Source organism: Typha angustifolia, chromosome 8 (assembly GCF_048772165.1).
Source record: "Typha angustifolia cultivar Huaian chromosome 8, ASM4877216v1, whole genome shotgun sequence".
NCBI lineage: Eukaryota > Viridiplantae > Streptophyta > Magnoliopsida > Poales > Typhaceae > Typha > Typha angustifolia.
In genome coordinates this window covers 12946997-12972244 of record NC_133246.1, presented here as the reverse complement: position 1 = coordinate 12972244, position 25248 = coordinate 12946997, and the positions used below count along the sequence as shown (strand labels likewise).

General features: G+C 37.8%; 1 protein-coding gene across 1 annotated transcript; it reads right to left on the bottom strand.

The window, feature by feature from the left end:
- Positions 1-5870: 5870 nt before the first annotated feature.
- LOC140766084 (transcription factor PCF5-like) lies at positions 5871-7552 on the bottom strand (the record flags this gene model as incomplete). Its single annotated transcript, XM_073105496.1, has 1 exon — positions 5871-7552. A coding segment is annotated over one exon (1293 nt), but the record flags the coding sequence as incomplete, so codon positions are not given.
- Positions 7553-25248: the final 17696 nt, after the last annotated feature.

Below are 25248 nucleotides of genomic sequence, written 5' to 3'. Positions count from 1 at the left end.
TTTTGGATTGGTATATAGTTGTGTGTAATCAATACCTAAGATGAGAAGGATACAAAAATTCTAAGTTCAACAGAAGCTATCTTTTGAGTACTCCAAAGAGGGACATTGATAATCTACCGAAGGCTAAAATATATATACACACAAATAGGGAAGGCTGTAATGGAGAGAAGCAACAACTGGTAAAAGCTGTATTAATATGCTAAATTGTTTTAGAATTTTTTGTTTCTTAAGCCAAAAAGAAAAGTGACAGACTTGTTTCATTGAAACTTAAACAACTACTTAAACATACATATCAAGTAACATGCTTTTAAAAAACAGAAGAAGAACATATAAGCTTTACCAGCAGCTTCCCAACCTAAAACAGTTACAAAACACCACCATAAAGTTACAGGTTATTACAACTATTTACAACTATAAGATTCACAACCACCACCACATGCATCCAGAAAACAACAAAACATTTTGCAGTGGAAGTCAACCTCAGGCTAATCATCATCTAGCACCATTGGATTTCTAAAAATCTTTTCCAAGAACCAGCTTGCAATCTTGTCCTTGCAAATCCTCTCCCTGTCCGACTGCCCGACACAAAATCAACGTTAAAGACACAGCCTTGAACTCGTCTATTCATTTTCTAACCAAAGAGTTCAAATAATAACACCAAAAGCCAACACCATCCACTTCCTATCTTTCTCCTCCTTCACCTTCACCTAGTCAATTATATGCTTAGGGTAATCCGTATGCCTCAAATATCTTCTTCACGCCCACATTGTCTAGCAAGAGAATTGTTCACAAACAGATGTCTCACAGTTTCCTTGACCATGTTTGCTTTAAGTTTAGAAATTTCTAATAAATTAATTAAATATTTTTTTATTTTTTCATATCTAATCAAAATTATTTTCTAAAAACTTAAGACTAAAAAATAAAATTAATTAATCAAGTTAAGAGCTTAGTCTCAAATCAAATATGCCTTTTTTACTGCAGAAAACATAATTAAACAACTCAGACCAGTATTTTTTTTTATAAAATTATTCCGAATGAGAACTCTGTTATTAATATTAACCACAAGAAAACTCACCTTTAATGATATTATTATCTTCTATGTTTCAGGCAGCACTCTAAATAATTGACCTGATAGTTGATGTTCCTTTCCCAACAGTCTATCATCTAAAAACCTTGTGTTTTAACTCACAGCCACTTTCATTCCACATCTCCTTCACAGTGACATCCTCCTCTTAGAAAATTCTAAATAGACCAGACAATCTGATAGATAGATTACAATCACCAACCCAAATATACTAAAAACTATCATTATGTAAAAGCTAAAGCTTTAAGCACAGTTCACTTCTAAAATAGGAATAGTTTTATCTTAAAATAAGTTTTTTTATTCCAGTATAGTAACTAAATAACAACTTAATTTTCTCTACTTTTATAATTCACCATTCTCTTTCATCTTATTCTATATAACTTTTAAAAAATAATTAAATAATAATATATAATTATTATTTTGCTTCTAAATTAAATAATAATTAATTACACATTACGGCAGCTAAGATTCCCTTTCTTTTTCTCTTCTCTCTTCTCTCCAAAAGCAATCATGTCATTGAAATAAAGTAAATATATATCTGTACTGCAACACACAATCATGCACTACAAAAGTTATATGGCCACATCACTACACATTACCACGCATTAAATAATTATAAGTCCGCACTGCTATGCTCCATATGGTTAAAATGCGAGAAAATGATTTTGATACAAAGAAATTTAACTTTTTATAATTTTGTCTGTAATACAGAGAAGTTGAGAAATACAAAGATGTATGGAGAAGTTCTTGAGGTATTTATTTTTGCTTACAATGCAGGGGAAATAAGGGGAAGTGCAGATATGCGGAGTATTTTAAATCCGTAGATATAATAAAAAATATTATAATTTATGTTAATTATATATTACTTCTACTACTTTATATCTAATTAAGAATATTCTTATCATTTAGTATAAAACATCACTAATTTTTTAATACAAATTTATTATTTTAATATTTTTAAATCAATTTTATATCACATCGAAAATAAATATTACTTCTTATATTAGTATTGAACTAAACATAAAAATGACTTATACAAGTATTAGCTTTTTTTCTGATATTAAAAATTAAAATATTTTTTAAAATAAGTTTTATTTCACAAGTAAACAAAGCCTTAGAACAGAGAACTAACGATCGCACTAAAAATTGAGTTTATCAAAATAATTCCTTCACCCAAATTTTCTGCCCACAAACCTCTTCTCCACGTTTTGCATGGCAGGAATGAAATGCGATGTAGGGACTCATGGAGTCGTGGTTGATGTCTCACTTGGCTCTCCCTTTGCCATTACTTAAGTCTACGGCTCTTCTGTTATCTAGTTTGAGTATGGAAAACAGTGGCGGTCCTAACCCGGTATTAGCATGATGTCCAAATAAACTATTCTTTGGTTTGCTCAAACAAATCTTAGTTCGTATCAGTATCACTGCCCTGTTTTGGAAATATATTAACATACTCCCTGTCCTGTCGCCATATGTTCCATATTTTTAGTTTTCTATCCTGGGATTTATACTGCCATGTCCTTTAACTTGATCTGCGATTGCGGACCTAGAACTGTACTGGTCGGGCCTCAGGATGTTATAATCCTTTGGGACATGTTCGCAGTTTTGCCGGTCTTGATGTAATTGTCACTTGGAATGCTTTCCCTCTTGCTTGCATTTTGTCGATATCACCATTGAAGAAAATGTGTGCAAATGCTGGTGATTATGCAGCCAATTGGTTGAGTTAGCTAACAGTGTGGTAACATCAAGTTCCGATCCTCTGAGCCTGCAGTAAAGTAGGAAGCTTACTGTCTCACCATTACCTGTGCTCCAACAGGTTAGATGTATGGAGAAAGTCCAACGAAGGTAAGAAGTAGTTAAAGTTTGGAGAACAATTAGAATTAAAAGCAATGTAAATACGAACGAATTTTACATTGAAATCAATGGGTAAAAACAATGAATCTTGAGAACTACTTACAGACAGGCCTGTTAAATTTCATAGTTATAATCTGAAGTTTTATTACTCGCTAGAATTTGTAATGACTTATTTTTGATAGTTGATCAACTTATCTCAATGACCAATGGAATGCTGTGTTTTAATAACTCCCGATTTAGCACCTCACTTCAAAGAAAAAAGCAGCAATCTTGATAAAAGATCTTTGATGAAATTCATCTCTCCATTTGATCTCCAAGAACACTTCTTAAATCTTTTCTAGGGTTCTAAATATTTTCTCTCAGTGTTGTGTCATGACCTAGGATTTCTTCCCTTATATAGGTGAAGACGAACGGCCACAAAACCTTTCAGAATAGGTCCTGGAAAATTACTTTGCAAATAGGATTTTGTACACGAAATGCCAGTATAAAAAAAAAATTCTAAACCCTTCAAACTTCATCAACCGGCCTAAACTTCATCTGTGCGATAAAGGGAGGCCAATTCATAGCTTGCAGAACTGAAGTCTACCATGGCGGGTGCAGTATGGCGTTTTGTTTGCTGTTATTACTATTGGTTTAAACATGAATAACTCCATTTTCATCTCTGTAATATTCATTGAATGCGTATGTGCATGTGCCTCATGTGAATTGCCATCCCAAGCTGGCTTTGGATAGGTTAGGTTTCTTTGGCGTATCACTAATGATATTGTCATGGCCTCCTGGCTGACTAGGACAATCCTTTTGGTTGTTCTTGGCTCTTGACAGTGTAAAGTTCTGTCAATATGTGATTGGCATTGGTTTGCAACACTTCCATAGTTTTTTGTCTTTTTATAATTGTAAGGATTTGTCTGCTAATTGGACTTTATTAGTAACAGTACCTTTTGGTTGCAGGAAGGTGGGGAAGAAATGATGGCATATGTAGTAACCCCCACACTCTTTCACCAAGTGAGCTCTCTTAATACTTCTTGAAACTCATGTCAGTTCTTTAATTTTTTTTAAAAAGCTAAATCTCTCTTTCTTCCTTGAGGAGAAAAGTTGGAGTTTCCCCTTTGTTTATGAATCATTTTACGTGACCTACAACTATTCCATCTTCTTCTTCACCAACCATCTCATGATTAGGGTTCACCGGAATCAATATTCACCGACATCTATCTGGTGATCGAAGTTTTAAGACTCACAATATCAGTAACTTTATAGACATCCGACAGGTCTAGAAGTCAACTCTAAGATTAGATAATTATATTTGATGAAAGTAACCATGCCATTCCATCTTCCAGGCTGTTGAATTCTTCTGACTTCTGACTTTTCCACTAGTTTTGCCTACACTGACATGCTTCAGAGAGTGTCCTGTTAAGAATAAAAACATGGGAGTTTCCTTACTCCTGTTACGCCTGCACTGATCTGTCTAGCTGCATTGTTCTGTGTTCTTTCCTGTGTAACCTCCTACCTGCACTTGAAGATGGATGAACTAATGCCATCTCATCCCATTTAGCTATCATGGAAACTGTACACTCATTCAACTAAGCTGAAATGGCACTGGATACCTTCTAAGTTCCAGGTCATCATTGAAAGTCTTGAACTCCAAAGTGCAGTTGAATGGGATGCCACTCATTTGAAGAGAGCATCATTCTCCACCCTCAAATTCATTTAGCTTCGAGGCAATTTGTGAAATATGACAAAGAAACTCTACCAAAGACAGTAAAGAAAGCTTGGCAAGCTATAGTACTCCACTGAGTCAGCTCCACATGTTTCATTAATGCAGAGTGGAGAACTTCCAAGTTGCCCAATAAAAGCGTCATAATGCTCTGCTTGGTTTGTATACTTCTCTCAAATTAGCTCACCTGATTAGCTGGATTTGTACTTGTTAACAGGAGTTCATCTTGGATTTGGTGCATAACCTGATCGCATTGCACTCTGATAAGACCAAATGGAACTAGCCACACACCCACGTCGATTTGCTTATCTCGAGGCATTATGATCATTTTAGGTTTTAAAATACCTGTGTACAGATACACGCAAGACTCTGTCCTAAACTCCTAATCTAGAATGCTTTAGCTTGTGTTGTGTCTTTGCAAGTTTGGCAAATTGGCTGGCGTTCTTGTAAAGTGAGTGCTAGAGTAATAAATAAATAGATTCGGAAGTAAGCAATTTGTTTGGATTTTAAAAGACCATACTCATTCCATAACAGCAGCTAGCTGTTCCACCTAATTCAGCCTAGTCCAGACAATGGTGATGCTGACCCTCAAATATTTTTGAAAAAAAAAAATTCAAAATTTGATCAATCAGAATATTTTTTTTAATACGAATAGAGCTGCCAAGTTTTAGAAGACACAGGAGTCCCCAAATCATATTTCCACCTTAATTGTATGGCCAATTTAGTGTCTATGATCAAAGCAAAGTATAATTCTCTAGAATAAGAATCCCAAACAAGCTTCCTCCATCTCCATTTAAAGAAAGGCCTTAAAGACAAGATGGTACAGAGAAGCGATGCCAAATTGAAAGGCAATCAAGGGGACAATGGAACAAAGACAATGGAACAAAATGCAATCATGGCTTGTAAAAGACCATGGTGAATAGCAGAAAAAAGGATCACCATCACTGTAATCTAGCAATGTTTACTGCCTCCTTTTTCTTCTCTTCTTTGCTGCTTAAACAGGAAGGTTTCTTGTGGGCACAAAATAAAAGTGGCTTGCAATCAAGGCTACTACTGTTTAGAGGAAGACTTTACCTCAGCATCTTCACAGAGGATGGGTATGTGCAATCATAAAAAGTGTACAATAAGTTGATCTGTCTTGGTTGTTTGAGGAAGTAGAAGCATCAGCACTGTCGATGCCAACTCTTTTTCACAGACAACGAAGTGCTTCTCATAGCCATAGAATTCGGAAAGAGACCATCCATTTCCAATGGGAGTAAAAGACTCGATCACCATGAAAACAACACATTCCTCTCTTCTACTACCTTGCTCACTCCTCAAACTCCCCTCCCCTTGGAAACTCTTACATTTATTCTCCTCTCCGGAAAAGCTTAAGACACAACTATTCCTGGCAACATTTCTGGGTAACCAGAATCCAAGGAAACATCACAACACAAAGAACATAACAAAGCAAGACGCAACTCCAACTCCAACTATTACTACTACAACAGCTGAGACTAACCATAAACAATGGGGAAAAAAGGGCTTCTAAAGCCTACTGAAGCAAAAACACCAAAGATAAGAGAGAAGAGAGTGTACTACCAAAGTTGGTGTCTCTCTCTACTTCAACTCCATCAATGGCGAGAAGCAGACGGCGGCTTGTTGGCGACGCCGCCGCCATGCTCCTCATCGCCCTGGATCCGAGCCGGGATGCGGAAACCGGAGAAGCCGGCACCGGAAGCAAACCCAATTGCTGAAAACGACGAATTATGCCCGGGTTGCATCTGGTGGTCGGTGGTCGCCGGCGTGATTGGTTCCGCCGTCCAAGCGCGAAAGGAGGGCGAGTTACTGGACTGAAGGGGTCCCCTCTGAGCAAAGAACTGGCCTTGGCTGAGCACCGCCTGCATTGGTGGTGCCACATTGAAGACATAGCCTCCACTTGGCCCTGCGGCATTCCATGGAGCCATTGCCGAGCCTGCGTCGAAGGCCAAATTGGCAGAATTGGCGAAGATGGTCTGGTGGGCGGAAGGCGTCGAGCTGTTCTGGCCGTGAAAGATTGGATCTTGGAAGGATTGGAGCGACAGACGGAGGTCTTGGCTCTGGTTATAGTTCTGGAATCCAATGGAAGAGCTCGAATTGGGTGTGGCGGAGGCGGAGGTAGTGGCCGCCATTGGGAAGAAGGACTTGATGGTGTCGGCGATGGCGTCGGAGTCGAGTGACGGAGGCAGGAAGCTAGTGCTGCCACCAAAGTCAAAGGCGGTGGGCTCAGCGACGTGAATTGGAGTCTTGCTTGATACCCCCAGATGTTGTTCGGCAGAATATCCAGGAGAAGGAAGGGCTGAGGAAGGCTGGGCGGTGGTTGTAGGTCGCCATGGGGGTAGCTCGGCGAGCTCGTCGATGGCGGCCTTGGCGTTCTTGATGAGCCAGTCGACGGCTTTGCTGGGCCGGTCGTAGCCAAGGCGATCCTGTACGTCGTAGAATTGGATGGCAGTGTGCGCCGAGAGCCGGACGCGGCGGTCCCTTGGGCCCTTTGCCGTGCATACCTTGCTGTGCCGGTCCTTCCGCCCGGTGGACCGCACAATGTGGCCGCCCTCCACCTCTATGATCTCACCGCCGCCTCTCACGCCGCTTAACCTTGACCTCGGCTGCTGGATTTGCTGTTGGTGGTAGCCGTGGCCATGCGCATATTCCGATGAAGAAGCCGTGGCTGCGGACGGCGAAGACGACGACGACGAAGGGGATTGAAAATAAGACCGCTTTTTTAGCTGGAACGCTTGCTCTTCTCCTCCTCCGCTTTCTCTTGGATTTGGAATTTGGTGGTAGTGAGTCCTCCTGGGATCCAGATCCTTGCCCCTCTTCTGCTCCTCCTCTTCCAGTTCTTGATTTCTTGATCTTACTGCTAGTAGCTGTCTTCCCACTTCTCTTCCTTATCCTCCTGCTTCTGGTATGGTAGTAAGTCTTGGTGCTGGTCTTCCTCTTGCCTTCTCTTGCAAATGGCTTGGCCATCCAACTCACAGAGTCCCATCACAAGCACCTTCTCGTCTTCTGAGCCTAACAACAAGAAAACGATCACAAAAGTGTTTGAAGAGGTGGTTTGGAGAGATGGGTCTTTCTTATTTCCCCTACCTTGGGGGCTAAAAGCCCTGAAACCATGAGGCCAGCACTGGCATCACATTTTGGCAAGGAAGGGCGGGAGAGAGAGAGAGAGAGAGAGAGAGAGAGAGAGAGAGAGAGAGAGAGAGAGAGAGAGAGAGAGAGGCCTTGTAGCAGGATAGGAGGAGGAGAAGAACAAGGGCAAGAAGAAGAGTAGGGTGTTATAGTGGGGGGTGGGGGGTGGTGGGGATTCTTTTCGGGCCGGGCCTATGGGGAAACAAAGAGCTCTTGCCTTGAGGTGATGAGAGAGTGGCACGGACACAATCGTCAGAGATTAAATATCCTGCTAATCTCAGCGGCCCACCTCATCTTCCAAAAACACCACCATAAACCCCAAGCTTCTTCTCTTCCTCTCAGTACCTTGGAGCGGTTAATGAGAACACAAAAGAGAAGCCTGCTCTCCTTTTTCTTCTCTATAGATCTCTATTGCTATTTCTCTATCCTATTCCTCTTTAGAGCTTGCACACTGAGCCTTACAGCTTTTTGGGTTTCTCTCCCTCCTTTAATGCTTTGCCAAAAGAGACATCACCTTTTCTCATCCCCATGGTGTTGCCAAATTACGACCGCCCGTCTTCCTTTTCTTGGCTTGAGGTAACAACTGCAGCCCAGAAACAATTACTAGCCTTTTGATGCTTCTTATGATCTTATTCAACCAGACAGGGACATTCCAGTAGAGAATAAGCTGACATTAATTCCCACAGCATGCCTCCCCAACAGGAAAAAAATAATAATAATAATCATATAAATTATTCCGATATCCCTCACTGGATTTATTTTTTTAAGTTAAAAAAGGAACAAGGGCAGAAAGGTAAAAGAAGTCGGTGTGGTGGGGGTGAGAGCCACCCAGAGTCAGAACAGTTATTGCTGGGACAGTGACCCAACAAGGTAGTGAAATACCAAAAATGTCCCTGGACGTCCAAAAGTAATAAAAATTTTCTTCCTGAAATCTAGCAATCATTCCGCGAGTCCACTGTTCCAACTGATCCCAAACCAAGCATGGGTGCGGAGAGAAGACCCTCCTTTTTAAGGTGTCATCTCACGCGTCACTTTGATTTGGATGGGATCAGATTCCGATTGCGAGATTGCTACCACTCCGCACGCATCATCGGATCGATCTCTCTCTTTACTGCTTCGGTCGGTGTCACGGCTGGGACAATCCGCAGCAAACAGCCAGCCTTTTTTGTTTTCCTGAGTTTGGGTTTGGATTTGGGTTTGGGTTTGGGTTCGACAGTCGAAAGCCAGCCCAAATGGCTGGCAGCTACCTTGAGACATTAATAATAATAATAATAATAATAATAGTATAAAATTATCAACGTCCATGCAGATGCTAGCCTTAAGCCCTAGCAAGGAAAGAGGCACAGAAGTGACTGGTCTCCCTTATTTTGCCCACTGCTGCTATCTCTGGAGGTCTCAGGAATATATATCCCAGTTTTGATTTTATTATATGACTAGAACGTAGGGATTCTCATGCGCCGGCTTATAATCATTGTTATCTATCTAATACAAAACAAAGATCTACTTGTGAAAACTTAATGTAAGTTAGTCTCAGAAGGAAGAGATTGGAAACTCCAAGAGCTGACATGAAATGCAGCCATGACACCCAGTTAGAGAAGAATTAAGCTTGTAAGTATGTCCACGGGATAGTACTACTCTTTACTTTTCATATTGTGCTGTTTTTTTTTTCGTCTCTCACCCTCTTTTTCATAATTTGTATATCTTTGGTAAAATACTTGTGATTGTTTTAGGTGATCAGTAATTCTCTATTTTTAGCATCTTAATTATAAATTTTTTATTTGAAATTGATACTAGTTTTGCTAATATTTAATTTCTTATAATCTATTACCATTTGGCTTGGATCTTGTCCTTAAATGTATTGAACTATACTCTTTGCATTGAAGCTTGCATCAGTACTCAGCATCTGGTCTGCATGCCCTGACAAAACGAACAGATGAGCAGATCTTCAACCATGTTTGCCAACTTAGCTTAATAGCCTTAGTTTAAAATCCACCCGAGCTAGTTTGAGTCCAACTTTTGACCATAACAAGATGAAATATTTGTGAATTGCTCAATTCCTCCGCAAGAATTACCAGAAGAATTAGTGACAAGGTTTCGCTTTTATTAAATAGATTTGGATTGCTCTTTTGTCGCAGTAGCTAGTAACACAGTATCATGTCTTTGAGAAGACATAGACGAGGAATTGGTGTGAGCCTGACAAAGAAAAAAGTGGAAGGATTGCGTGGAGTCGCTTTCCATTCCTCGCCACCTCCAGAGGACTAGACCCTACTCTATCTCTATCTCTTCGTCTCTTTTCTTCCACTCCTCCTCTTTCTCCGTCTCCCTCTCTTCTTACTTCCCTGCATTGTGATTTCTTTTCTCTCTCTTTCGCTTACAGATATAAACATACACAAATGTCAGCAAGCAGCAGAAGCAGATGCCACAGCTACTGCTGCAGAACTGCAGGCAACTGTTGCATTACCCCGCCCCCCCCCCCCCCCCCCCCCCCCCCCCCGCAATCCTTTGGTTCTATCCATCTTTACAGTTGGATCTGATGCACTACTGCAGGGCCTACGTTCTCTTTTAACTCCATTCCTATATGCTCTTTTAACCTTGCTTACCACTCAATTCAACCCACTCATTCTTCGTTTCTTTTTTCCATAGAATAATATATATACATATTACCCTCCTCTTGTAATTAAGCTAAATTCCAAAATATCATCCTCAACCTTCTTATGCATCCTATAATAACACTTGCATCCTACGCATCTTACAATAAACCACTAGCACATTTACTTTTACGTGAAACTAAACTATAAGCTTTGTGGCACCACTGTTTTGCCTACTGGGTGCCGATCTTCGATGCATAAATTTCTCTCATAAACTAAACCCTACAAAGAAACTAAAAAATGATTAGAGTGCCACATGTTGATGAGTACACGTGGAAGGAAGTAATGGCGTGAACTGTCATGGAGTGTAGAAAGGGATAAATACGTACGTGTATCCCAAAACTTAACCCCTTATATGATTGCGTCTCGTTATCTTAGATCAAAAGCAATGGGATTTTTGAACCCTATTTCTAAAGTGGATATATTTGCTTGTGGTGGCCAGTGGGGACTGCTCAAGTTGTTGAATGCTGAATAGAAGAATTTAAACCCCGCCGTACTCCTTGACTGTTAAACTCTGTAGCCGTTGTAGAGACGTTAGACTTTCTATTAAGGTTATCTTGGAAGGGTGGCTTTATTTCTTTAGCCTAATTATCCTATTCTCTTTCAGACTCAGATATTTAGTACTTTTCTTTCAAGTAATTTATAAACCCTTTTTACCTATAGGACAGCTTAATCTTTGAAGGTTAGTAGCAAGTATTTTGAATAAATAAGAGATCCTTATGATTAGATAAAGCTCTCGTATTCCTTATTTTGGCTGGACCTACATCACTTTCACTGCATTATTCACAAAGCTGGTAGGTGTGCTGTAAAATGACAGATAGGTTGACCCGGCTCTCGCTTGCATGTGTACTTGTGCGACAGTTTCTCCATACCTATCTTCAATGAGTCACCATCTAATGTACGAGCATTTCATTTTCGATGTAACGTAGAGTTATGTTATTTTGGCTTTGGTTGTCTACTTGGCTTATATGGATCTGAATCCATTAATGGCAGTGTAGGAACTCATAACCTAAGGATTTATTACTCATCAAGAGATTGTAAATTATATATGGACACAATATGCTATGATATTACTTATACCAATCCTTCAAACAATACGCTCGTTTCATGTATGATCAAATCGGGTCATACCATAAATATGGAATACAATAACTACACGACAGTCGTTCATCTTGCACCTATCAAGCGCACTGTTTGGCCTCCTCTCTCTATACGTCATCTCACCTCCTATCGTATCGATTGCTGAAGATATATATATATTTTATCTGAAGAATTTCCATGGAACTTCGATTGCTTCAATCCCGGTAAGGTTGCTAGTCTTTACAAATAGCAACAGTCTTTTAGGTAGAGTACGCAATAGTGTGCAGATCAGGCTATTCTCCCTATGTGTTGAGATCCTAGTCCATTGCATCAAATAATGATGTGACTCTTGTCCCTTAATTAATGTCCATGTTGGAAAAGAATATGAATTTGCTACAATGATATGTGAAATCTATAGATCACACTACTAGACATTGAAAGGAAAAAAGAAGTTCTATTTCTTTCAAAACTATTGGGCTCTTAAAAGACATTATCAATTGCAAGTGTTGTAAGTTCTTGAGTTCAGAACCATTCGTCACTTCTCGATCAGATTAAATTAAACACGATAGCAGTCTCCATTATCTGTAGCTTGGACACAAATCCGCACAGCCATATATACCATCCGCAAGAAGCTAACTTTGCCCCGTGGCAAAATTAGTGCCAAATGCTCGCCCAAAATTAATGGTAAATACCTGATAGCAAGTGGACTCTTGTCACGCTCCTCTCTAAACTGTTCAAAAGTCAAAACTATCCCCCACCCGGCCGGTTCCCGACGAGTCATTCTGATTCAAGTTTTCATGTGGGGATTAAAGAAATCTGGTGCTATCGTAGCAACTTTATAAATGAATACTAACAAATAGATACGTTCAATATCTATTCAGCCGTACACTCAGGCTATTTATTGGATGCAGCAACTCCAAACTGTCCTGTTTATTGGGCATCTGCATGGATTAATCAAGCATATCATTAACGACTAGGGCTTTGTTGCTGAGTAATTTTGTATTGGAAGAAGTAGAACAACGAATCTGGTCACTAGGATGAGCGTCAAGTTGATAATTACTATGATGGAAAATGTAGTATAGGACGGGTTGAAGAGCAGCACGAGGATAACCCAAGGTACGGATAGGTTTTGTTTTATCATCTTATGGGTAGTTCAGCCCACTAATCTTTTTTGGGTGATAAGAGGGGAGCTCTTGGGCTAGGTTTAGGCAAGCAGGAGTTGCATGGGTTTAACGTCAAAAAACAATTCAATTATATTTATACCCCTTCTGAACGACAGTAATGAAATATGCCTAAAGATTATTATTCTAGTTATAAATATACTATATTGTTAATCTCTTAAACGAAGACATATTGAAATATATCAAACTACATATATAATTACCCTCAGCTACTCTCCTCTCTTCAACCATCTAAAAGAATAGTAATAATAAACTACCAAAGCCTACTAGAGCAATCACATCCTCTATCGATGGCTGGCGAGCTCTGCTATGAGCCACAGCTCCTCCTATTGTTGGATAATAGATTGAAGTTGCTTCTAGATACAAGTTAGAGATCTCATCGACAGTGCCACGCCGAGCTAATCTTTGAGGAAGAAGTTGCTGCTTAGCCATGGGAAACCCCGAAATCCTTCCATCCAAAACCCAACTCCCACCACCCAAGAAATCCACATGCAATTCGGCTTTCTTCTTTTCTTGGTCGATGGTATTATATGTAGATCGAGAGTGTTTCCAATAGAGTGCAGTGAATTAAATTTGCTGCCTAAGGGTATGGTTAGTCCATTATTATTGGGATGAAATAAAATAGATATGCGTTTACGTTAATTTATTAGTTTAGGAGAACATTGTAACGAAGAAAATTTAGGTGGCCATATCAGTCAATTCCCTTTTGATGTTATAAAGTGCAAAATGACTCATTGGGCTTAGACATGACATGGGTTGTATAAAAAAAGGTACCCAAATTGATGCAGTTACCAACCGAACCTGCATCTCACTGGCGCGAACCAGGTTTCGTTTTGGTTGTCCTTTGCGGCTTTGCCTGCCATCTTGTTTCAGTTCATCAAAATTATTACAAAATTCAAATCTCCCTCCCATCACCTCACCAGAAAGAAAAAAAAGAAAGGAAGAAGAAATTTTTAGCATTTCACCATCCTGCGCGCACTCTTTCTTTTGCCTCCTCAGACTCAGATTTCAAGATTCAAGACTTCAAATCCATGAATCCATCCATCCCTTCTTCCGCCCATTACAAATAACCCTTCCCCCCCCTTCTCCACCTCCACCTCCATCTCCCTCTAAAACTTTGAGCCATTTTGTGAGAAATGGGTCTTCCTCTAGTCTCCCTCCAGGACCAAGAAAACAAGGAGAACCTGCTGCCCGCTTCGTCTGTCCCCATGCTTCTTCCTTACAGCGGATCCAAGAAGAAGGGAAAGTGGAGGAGGATGAGAAGGAGGGTGCCCCTCGAAGACATCACCCATCTTTTCTTCCCACACCACCAAGGTGAGCAGTGGAAGCCAACTCTTGTGCAGACGAAGAGAAGATTGGTGGATTCTGATGAGAAGAATTGCCGTCTCTCTCTCCGGAGAGAGTTTAGATAGTTGACGATCGATTTTATTTTATTTTATTTTCTTTGTAATCAACTCTTCCCATTTGATACCATATATGATTTGATGAAAAGTTAGAAAATTAATCGATTCAGTGTCTTTGATGTCAAGCTCTTCTTTTGACATTTAATCCTTTCGATGCTGTTGCAGCTTTTGCCATTGGCTTATCTTTGGCATTTAGAAAGGGGGGAGAACTGGGAAGAGAAGTAGAAACCGGAGAGAGAAAAGTATCGCAGATGGGCTCGGGCATGTGAGCAGGCCAAGGGGCTTAGCTTTGGCAGCGCTTTATTGCCCCTTTTTCTCTCTAACGGCATGGTTATTCTGTAGCCTTTTCTTTTCTTTTGAAAATATAATAATAAATAATGGCCTATATTTTGATAAAGAAAATATAATAATTGATAGCTAGGCTAACTATCTATGTGAAAATAGAGTTGATTATAGGGCTGGCCGAACGGTTGGGACGGTTGGGACGGGTTAGAATACTGCTCTTTAGCTCATAAGATATTAGGTTTGGGTTGGACATAAGAGGTCTAACTTAACGGTTTGAATTTAAAAATTATTATATTTCATTGGCCAAGCGTAATAAGTCTCTAGTTTATTAATATTTGATGTGGGATTAAAAACTACATAGATAAACATGAATAATCGATGGAGCCATGAGTGAGAGTAGTAAGTCAGCTTTTGGGTTAAGTTGGGCGAGTAATGTCATAGCCTGTACTGCCCATTACTATCTCGAGCTTAGATTGAGTTGGGTGGATTCAGGCCAGGTTTGGGTAGGTTGGGCCTAATAATTTATCTCTATGTGAAGATGTAAATACCAAACTTTTAATTTAAAAGGGATTTTACAAATCACACCCTATATTTTATTTATTTTATGATTCACACTTCATCTTTGGGGATTTTATAACGCGACCCCTTATTTTTTTTATAATGTTTATTTAACACCGTAACGTTACTTTAGTTAACTAACATTAACCATGTTATATAATTTATGTGACTTTAGTTCAAATATTACTAAAATACTCTTAAAAAAGGTTCCTCTTATCTATAACTAAACCCTATCTCATAAAATTATAGTATCAAAACCTACAACCCACAAGAATCCTATTAAATCTCGATCACGTACAAACCTTAAAAGTTTCCCCCTAATTTTACCTATTTTTCTCTATCTCTCCAACTCAATCTTTTTTTTTCTCTATCTTTTCTCAAATTTTCTTCATCTCCTTCCTTATCTTTGAGGTCGCAAGCAACAAAATTGGCTTGGCGTTTGGAGAGCTCTAAGATTTTCATAGCTTGGAGTTTGGAAGCTCTAAGATTGGTTTGTCATTTAGATGATGTTCTCCATGGTTTGAAAAAAAGCAACAAGTATGGATGTTCAAGTTATGAATAAAATTAGAGATAAATACAAGGGTAATTTAGAAATGTTATAAATTACATAGTGGATTATAACAGAATATTCTCTTTCTAGTATCATTCAGTTTGATTGTAGTTAGGTTAAGTTAACTTGTTAAAATGAACATTATAGGGAAAATGAGGGGCTACGTTATAAAATCTCTAAAGACCAGGTGTGAATCATAAAATAGACAAAATATAGAATGTGATTTATAAAAATCCCAATTTAGAATGATTCACATAAATCACCTCACCAATAACTCTCATGCCCTACTCAATTTAACCGGGTATTCTTTTATTTTTCAATTTATATATTTGAGAAACTTTTTACATTTAGTATTTTGCCTTTTTAATGTATTTATAGTTTACAAATTGAACTCTCTTATTTATTAAATATGTGCAAAAGACACTTTTAAGTTTGAACAAACAACATAAAAAGAGAATTTGGTTCCTCTTTCTTAAGCAAAGAGACTCAAAAAAAAAAAAAAAAAAAAAAGGAGAAAAAGAGGAATTAGATTCAATCCACTTCGTCTTCTTCTGCCTTTTCTTTCTTCTAGATTAAAAGATTGTTTCTCTTCCATAGACAAAAGATCTTAAAACAAGATAAAATGAGCAAATTAGATTAGATAAGACTAGATAAAATCAGGTATCTTGGATGAGAATGTTTTTATAATCTTTTGTATAGTTAATTTAATTAGGGGTTTTCGTTAAGTATAGTTAACAGATCTAACAACAACAGTATATTTTCTGTAAATAATTGATAAAATATATAGCTTAATTTACAAGTATTAAAAATAAAAAATATAAAAGATTAAAATACAGAGTATTAAATGCAAATTTTGCTTTAAATTTTTAACAATTCCAACTAATAATTCTATTAGTGCGCACGAGCATTTGTGTGCGGCGAAAATGGTTTGCTGGCCCATCTTATGGATACTGACCTCATTCCTATCATGCATTCTCCACTATTTTCTAACCAAAGACTTCCTCTTCTCTTTACACACTGTAGAAGAACCAACGTCGACAAGAATCTCTCTCTCTCTCTCTCTCTCTCTCTCTCTCTCTCTCTCTCTCTATATATATATATATATATCAATATATGCTATGGGCTATGGCCCTCTCAATGGATCAACGTGGTAACTAAAATAATATTATGGCGTGGCAAAAATCTTAGCCTACCGCTCAAGAAATAAACTAAATATAAGCATTGATGTGTACCGTGTCTTTAACAAAGTAAACTCAAGACGCTCTTATTCTGATAGCATTAATTTTGACGTGATGAAGGAGATTGTATTGGTGAGGAAGTGATGAATTGGAAGTGCATCACAATCCATAAGATATATCTGCTAATTATAATACTTGCGTGCCGCAATGGAAATGCGTTCTGGCCACGTACAGAATACACTCCCCAAACTCGCCATTGGTTTAATCCACCGAAGGAAATCAAGCTTATCTCAAAGCTATAGAGCAATGTGACTCGTAAGCTGTTTCCATGGATAAGACTTATCTTTATGTAAGTAATTATCCGTGATATAATTCCTAGTCGAGTTGATCGAGTAGGCCGTTGACCTTAATTTCTTTCTTGAAAGCTTGACGTAAAATAATGGATATAGGAAAGAGGAGGAAAATATTTGGATCTCTCTCAAGAACCGAACGCGTCCGCAGTGTACTTTTCATAAGTGGACGACTCTAAGATCAGCACTGGCAACTAATTACATAGTTGGTGCAAGTCAGTTAGTGGGCTGGATTCATATATATTCGGAATCCAATAGAATACTAGTCTGACATAAGGGAAGCAGTAATTAAATTAATTGATCTGGTTAACTATTGTACTAAATAATATATAAGACAATGCATATACCTAGGCTCTTCAATTTTATACGTTTGATTCACAATGGTTGCTCCATATTAATTAAGCTTGTTGTTCTTCCAATTATGATATAGGTCAACTTGAATTCATTCCAAGCAAAATTGAATATTTAAAATTGAAAATTTTGACTCAACTCAAAAGGTCTACCAAATAGATCAACTTGGAGTCAACTAGTCTTGAACATGAATAGCTAAAAGGCTATCTGTATTACTTTTTCTCTCCCATATCATGTGTTCTATATTTTGGAGTCGAGTCAACTAGTATTATCTCTGTTATTCCACTATCTATTAGTGTATAGTATTGTAGGTATGTGCGTGCTTTGGTTAGCAGAGGTTATGACAGTGCCACTAGATATCGAGCCTTTTGGTGCATATATTCTTGTGGAGACTGGATGCTATGCTAATCTTTTGTGCCCATTGAGCTTGACGCCATATTTATTTATTGCATCAAGTATTTTCCTAGGTTGTTAGGGCTTCTTTAGTCACCCCGATCTTCCTCATTTATTTGGGTATTCTATTTGTATCTTTGAATTGTTATGGTTTGATACCTTTGCCTTTATTATACTATCTATCATGGGACATAAAAGTTGGCAATAATTTAGTATTATATATATTAATATTTGTGGCGGGACATTCATACGTTCATTTGTACATGTTTATAGAATATCGATACATGCATACCTACATTTATATTCAGTTTGAGTTCTAAGCTTCTAGCAGATCGAATTAACTTGAAACTTAAAATCGAGTTGGTCCAGATTCATAGCTTCTCATACTAAACCTAGAAACCTTTCAATTGAGAGATGACTCCACGATAATTTCCACAGTCTATCTGGAAGTGTAGTAGTCGCACCCTTCGTGCCTAATTTAGAGAACCCAAAATGTAGCTTTTACTGTCCTAAGAGAAATAGCTTTACTGTACCAAACAAAGAAAAGATTAATAACTTTACGAACTAATTCTCTACTAAAAGAAATCGAATACTCACCTAATATTTATATCGTCCAGGATCCCTTTCTTTTATCTATTTAATTATTTTTATATGTTTGCCTAATTCTTTTCCATCAGCATGGACTGCACAAAATTAACCTGGCTTATATAACCTTTGTCCGGCCCAAACCTGGCCCAGTTCGACTCGTAACTCCGTTGAATCGTGCAGATGACGAAGCTAGCAAACTCTCCTTTGTTGTTTGCATCTTATTATAAGTCTACACGCTGCATATATACATTGGGAAGTTCACCTCTATCTCTATATAATAAGCTCACCGTTCTGATCCACTTGCCTTTAAAGATGAAAGCAGCAGTCTATAAAACGCATAGCTAGCTATTCTCTTGACGCCATTAGCGTTAGAGAGAATTAATTCATCACCGAAGAAGAAAAAGAATGGCTAGTTCCAGCCTAATAAGTCTCTGGTTATGTGTCATCCTCATCTCATCTTCCATCCATGGCTTCCAGTCTCGTTTCCTATACCGAAAAGTACTACAGGATCCTGTCAATGTTTCGACGACATGCACAACGGTGGTTCTCTCGACGATCGAAGGACAAGGGGGGATGGCGAAGACTGTATACAGTGAATCGAAGAGGCTAAGCCCCGGTGGTCCTGACCCTCAGCATCACTAATGTATAATTGAAGTGCTTTGCTCTCTCTCTCTCTCTCTCTCTCTCTCTCTTTCTCTCTCTCTCTCTTTCTCTCTCTCTCTCTCTCCATATATATAGAGAGAGAGAGACTAGGGTTTCTGGTGGTCCCAAGACTACTTACCGAGAATAATTAATGATTTGTGTGGTATGAGTTTTCTTTAATCTTGATAATGATCTTTTTTAGTGATTTTGATCAAGGATGTCAAGATTAAGGGGGTCGTTAACATATATATATATACATATAGTTATATATATGTCGCATGTTTTTAAGTATTTATATGAGAAGTTTTATTGCAGTTTGAGTTGTTAGGAAGTCAGTTTGGACTGTTGAACTTAATTACCAAATCTAAATCCTTACAATTCATCAATTAGCTGGTGAACTAGGGTGGAACTTCCTCTAAGAAAAAGGAAAAAGATATTGCTTTTAACGTTGACGCTCTCTAAGAGTTCTTGATGCATTAGAAAGATCATCTAAAAGATGATTAACATTCCGTTAGGTTCCATTGTGTTAACTTTTAGTGATGGATGAAACAGTACCTTCTGAAGGTAAGAGATATCCAGGAGTCGAGACAAAAAGAAATGCTGGTGAATTTTATCATTCTTGTGAATGCTAGCTTTGCTATAGAATTATTGCTGCAGAAGCATGATCCACCATAGCAATTAAGGCATATGTAAGTAAAGGATTATTTTTGGATATGATAACAAATGTTCAAATGAACTGAATGATGTTTGCCAAATAAGAGAGATGACAATCACGAAGCCATGTAAAAAAGATCTGCGAGATGTTGCTTGCGTTAGTTATACCACGCTTACACCTAATTTGGTGCACATTTATGCCAGATTTGTATTAAAGGAAGAGATAAAGAGTATAAAATAAAATGCATTATGTATATATGCATTTTAAAATTTTGTTTTATTACGTGTGACAAACAATGGTGAAAAAAAATTTAGGACAAATGCATGATCACTTCATCATATACAACATCAATCATGACAAATCATATTGCCTAATATTAATTGGAACAGAAAAGTTTCTGAGACAATGCTTCTGCGTTGTTGATTTTGTATCAAATTAAGATGTTTTTTGAGTTTAGCCTCCAAAAGAAAGGCATCTCTAATCATCAAATTTAGCTGAGCTATCAATGAAGTTACTTAAATTTCTTTCTGCGTACCTATAAAAGTTTCTTTTACCTTTTGTTCCCAAGAAATTGAGGGTTGGCAGGATTCCTGATCTCTAACCCAACTGGAGCTGTTTAACTAATTGTTTCCTTTATTTCTTTCCTATTATTTTTATTAAATTCTACGCAGCTCATATAATTCTGAGCTTTTCTATGCACTTCAGCCAACTATTTTCAACCTTCATGCAGCTCAAGAGTTTTATTATCTCTTCATGCGAATTAACCATAATTGTTTTCAAAAGATTGGATTTGTCCAATCAAATTTAACCTTTATGGCCAAAGGAAGGATGCCAATATATCAAAATTATCGGTTTACATAATAATCACAAAATGATAAAGATGTTAACAACTTGCACACTTTAGCTTATGCATGTTGACACACTTTTAAAAGTGTATGCTCTTTAGTAGATAGTGATGCCAATGTGCCTTACAAATTTATTATAAGAAAGAATAGAACTTTTGCTAACCTTCTAGATATGTACTAAAAATCTAAATAAGGAGGTGCATATTCACCTTAAAGTCTTTCTCAAAGAAAGCAAACTTAAATCCACCCTTAACTGAGAGTCTATTCAATTATGTTATATACAATGGAGATGCTCTTTAACCAAACTCATCACTAGTTCTTTCCAGCAATTGACAGCCTAAAACATGAAGATATAATTATTCTCGAATTTCTTATTTGAAGTACCATAATAACAATAACAGTTCTATGAGTACATTCACATATATGGTTTAAGCAATTGAGATTCCACTTGCTTAGTGGCTAGAGATATTAAGTATTTGGTATCCAGATTTGGTGGGCTCTAGTTGGTAGATTTAAGGTGAGCAAGTGACCAACTACGGATTAATGATGAACATTCTGTTGGTTGGTGTTATCTTTATGTTTTGCTTTGTGTCATTGTTTACATGCCTTGTACTAAAGTGTAGTACTACTTCTTGGCCTGGCGTTTTCTTTCCTGCATTAGCACTATGCAGCAAATAAGATTGCCCAATGGTTTCATTTATGCATATATTAGTTCAAATCCAAGCACAACGATGTAGTTTAAAAATCTCAAAGATCCTGCGAACTTTAAGTAGTCAGTGAAGCATATGCTCAGCTAATATTTACCAACTGTAATGCCTCATTCCCATGAAATTATTGGGTGACATCTCTCCAAGTAGAGAATGGCATTTTATATTCTACATGCAGCTCATATGAGTCGCTTACAAGTTGAGACTTTTAATGTTTCTTAGTAAGAGCAGTACTTTAATATGAGTGCATCAAAGTGACTAACAAAACTGTTAACTTTACTACTAGGAAGTCCTAAATGCGATAAGTATTGCATGATTCACGAGTAATTGGAACGTCACTCTGCTAACTCAAGTGAATTGGCATGTGTAGACAAGCACTAATCTGAGTAAATCCTCTTCACAGTCAGTAACTTCTTTGCCATTAATTAGTTTACTGCATTTTGGTCAGCTGCATGCTCTTACCATCCCATATAAATCCCACCTAAAAAGGACAATTAAGACACCTCATTATAGCATTAAGGAGTTCTAAAAGTGTAGACCTTGGAATATAACAAGGTGACCCCGGCCCTTGTAGATTCTTTTAGATCTTAAAGCCCTCCACTGTGACGAGGGACATGCCCTTGGAGGAATTGTACTAGGGCAGGTGTCCAAGCATATCTTATTGTTCCCCCCCCCAAGTTGACTTGCCACCATGGTACTTTATATGCTTTATAAGGCATGTACAAACTCTTACTGATGATGAGAGCACCCATTTCCGGATCATTTCATTATGATGAAGCAGTTTTAGTGCATATTTAGGTTAAATCTAAAATAATATTTGGTGTGGGGAATGTGAAGGCCACTACAGACTACAGCCTTTTCAGATTCTAGTGCAGATCATACTAAGATTCATCCCAACGTCGTTCGAAGATTAGTATATTCTATTCGAATATAGTTTTCTCTTTCCAATTAGATTCAACGAACCTAAAAATTTAAGTCAGTGAATAATAGAAATAGTATATATGACGATTTCAACAATAGGCCTTTTCTTTCATTGTATACATTTGTTCACTCAAATAAAGTGTCATCACTGGATTGTATTTGAATTCAAAAAAAAAAAAAAAAACTATGCATGAAAATCTAGCTGATAGAGGTCTTCAGCAGGTGGACTCTTCTTCCTTCAAGTGGTTTGGCCTGGTGTTTGCTACTTGGTATAAATAAAGACTGCTTTGAGGTGCCTGACAGGAAGATGGGTAGCTTTTCTACTTATGTGGAGGTCCAATATAAAGGGAGAGGTCCAAGGTGGTTAATTACCAATGTGTGTGGTTCTCAGAATTGGGATGAAAAGATCCCAGAAGAAGTTGGAATGGACCTTGAGTGATTGGAGGTGTCTTCAATTCAATTAGATAGGTGTGGCCATGATAGGGAAAGAAGAAGGCTTAACTCTGTTTTGGCCAAGTTGGAAAGCTGGGAGTTGATTATTTTATGTCTGGGAGAAGATTCACATGGATAAATATGATGGAAATTCCTGTGCTAAACTTTACGTGATAGAATTTTTGTGAACATTGCATGGGAAGATTTATACCCCCTGTTAATATCATAGTTTAGCCCATATATGAATTAGATCATGTGCCTTTGCTCATTAATACCAGTACCAGAAGGAATGCTAGCTCTCTCTTTAGATTTGAGAATCATTAGCTAAGTAAAGGAGAATTTTGATGATATGGTTGCTAACTGGTGGAGAAATTAGAAGGATGGCCAGTTTGCTGGGGATAAATGAATTGCTAAACTCAGGGCAATTAGAGAGAGGTTCAGGGGTTGGAGCAAAAATCTTAGAAAGGAGGGTAAAGTAAAGAAGTATGTGTGGTTTATGAAGATTGAGGAACTGAGCATTATTTAGGAAACTAGAGCTCTTATAGGGAGAAGTTGTAATTCAACTCAACAAAGTTTATGAAGAGGATGAAATAAAATGGAAGCAAGGAGCTGGAATCATCTGGTTAAAAGGGGATTTGAATACTTCTTATTTTCACAGAGTGGCTTATAGGAGAAGAAGAAGAAGAAGAAGAAGAAATTATATCTTCTCTATGTTGATTAATGATGAGATGGAATTGAAAATTATTGTTATTAAAGAGCATATCAGTAGTTTCTATAAACATTTGTCTGGGCAAGTGGAGGATTGCGGACTCAAGTTAGGCATCAATATATGGAATTCAGAAAAGCTTTTAAGAGATATGGCTCTTCAGTTGATAATACCTTTCTCTAGATCTGAATTAAGGAGATTGTGTTTGATATGGAAGGGAATAAGACCCCTGGTCCTGATAGATTTAATATGTTAATTTATCAACACCTTAGGAGCACTATCAAGGAGGCTTTGATAGATTGTTCATTGAGCTGTATAATGGAAGATTAAATATTCAGTTACTGAATCTAGGTCATAATTTGTTTAATTCCTAAGAAAATTGGGGTTGAGAAAGTAGAGAAATTGTGTTCAATTAGCTTGTTGAATTATAGCTATAAAATTATTTCAAAAGTACTGACTATAAAATTGAACAGGGGGATTGATACCTTAATTAATGGTTACCAAAGTGCCTTTATTAAAAGGAGATTTTTTTTTGGATGGCATGATAATAACTCATGAAATCATTTGTGATTTTAGAAGTGAAGAAGAATACTTAACTAGCAATTAACCCACATGGCAGAGCAGATTAATTAAGATTCATATTGACCCCTTCCTTGGAAGGCAAGCTGGTGCTAATGGCTTGGGAGCCTTGCCATGAGTCAGCTTTAATCGCGGAGGCATGGGCCGTCAGGATAGGTCTCAGGTGGGCAAATAAGGAGTGCAACGTGCATCTTGAAATGGACTCGCTAGAGTTAGCTAAGGTGCTTCACCGTGAGGTATCTCTCCTTGGTGCATTAGAAATATTGTCGAGGAGTGTTAGTATTTGTTGAGAGGATATACTAAATAAAAAATCTAGCATATTTTCAAAGAAGTCAACTAGGTGGCTTGGGATCTGTAGATCCCTTCCCCAGACCTTTGTAACCCGTTTTTATTTTTGGTTTATAGCCTTGGCTAAATGACCTAGTGGTGGGTATCCAATTGAATACAGCTCCTAACTTCAAAAAAAATCCCTTCCTTTGTCAATAACCCTATCCTTATAATTAGATTGCCTTACTCACATGTCTTATTTGGCCTGAGTGATCAAATGACTCATCACTACTCCATTAACATCTCCGGTGTAATGCTTATTATCTCTTTTTGCCTCGAGAAGGATTGCCACTTGGCAGCAAGAATTTTATTTTCTTCTTATTTTTCAGCATGTAAGAAGTTAGAAATAATAAGAAGTGAGAAGTGAAAGTGAAAATGGTTGGAAAACAGTTTATCTAATTTCTCACATTAACCTGATTCAAAATTAGTATCAACTTGCATTTTTATAACATAAAGATCCAATCTTAAACCAACAACTCATTAAAGAAAGACATGAATTATAGGGATTATTATAACTATCTTAAAACTAGCTCAAGTAATTCTAAACATACTAATGATTAGTGTATTTTAGATCCCATAAAGAACTAGGTCATGTCAGGTGAGACAATCCCGCCACACCTCACTGTCGTTGTCACATCTCTTTTCCTCACTAGATCCAAGCCTGGTAGCAACCCTTCTGTTGGATCTCGGCCCAATCTATTGTTGGCTGTAGTTCTGCCACTTCGGCCCTGCTCATCGTTTAGTGTATCATTTGTCAACAGGCCTTAATGTCATGCCGTGTGGGAGAGGCTACTTTAGGTGAGGGCGAGGGTCCACGAGGGTTAGCATTGGGACTTGTTCACAGTGTAGTCTGTGCTCGTTGGCATGTCTAGTCCTTGACTATATCTATCATCTTACTCTAGTAGAATTAGGGTAGTGTTAGTTTTTTTCTTTTTTTTTAATTTGTGTTACATGTGGGTGATTTTTGATCTGTCTGCTTTTGTGGATACTCATGATTATTTCTTGAATTGCTAGATTGACAGAACTTGTAGTTATCATGCTAACAATGCTGAAAGAGAGGCTCTTTGCTTTTGAAA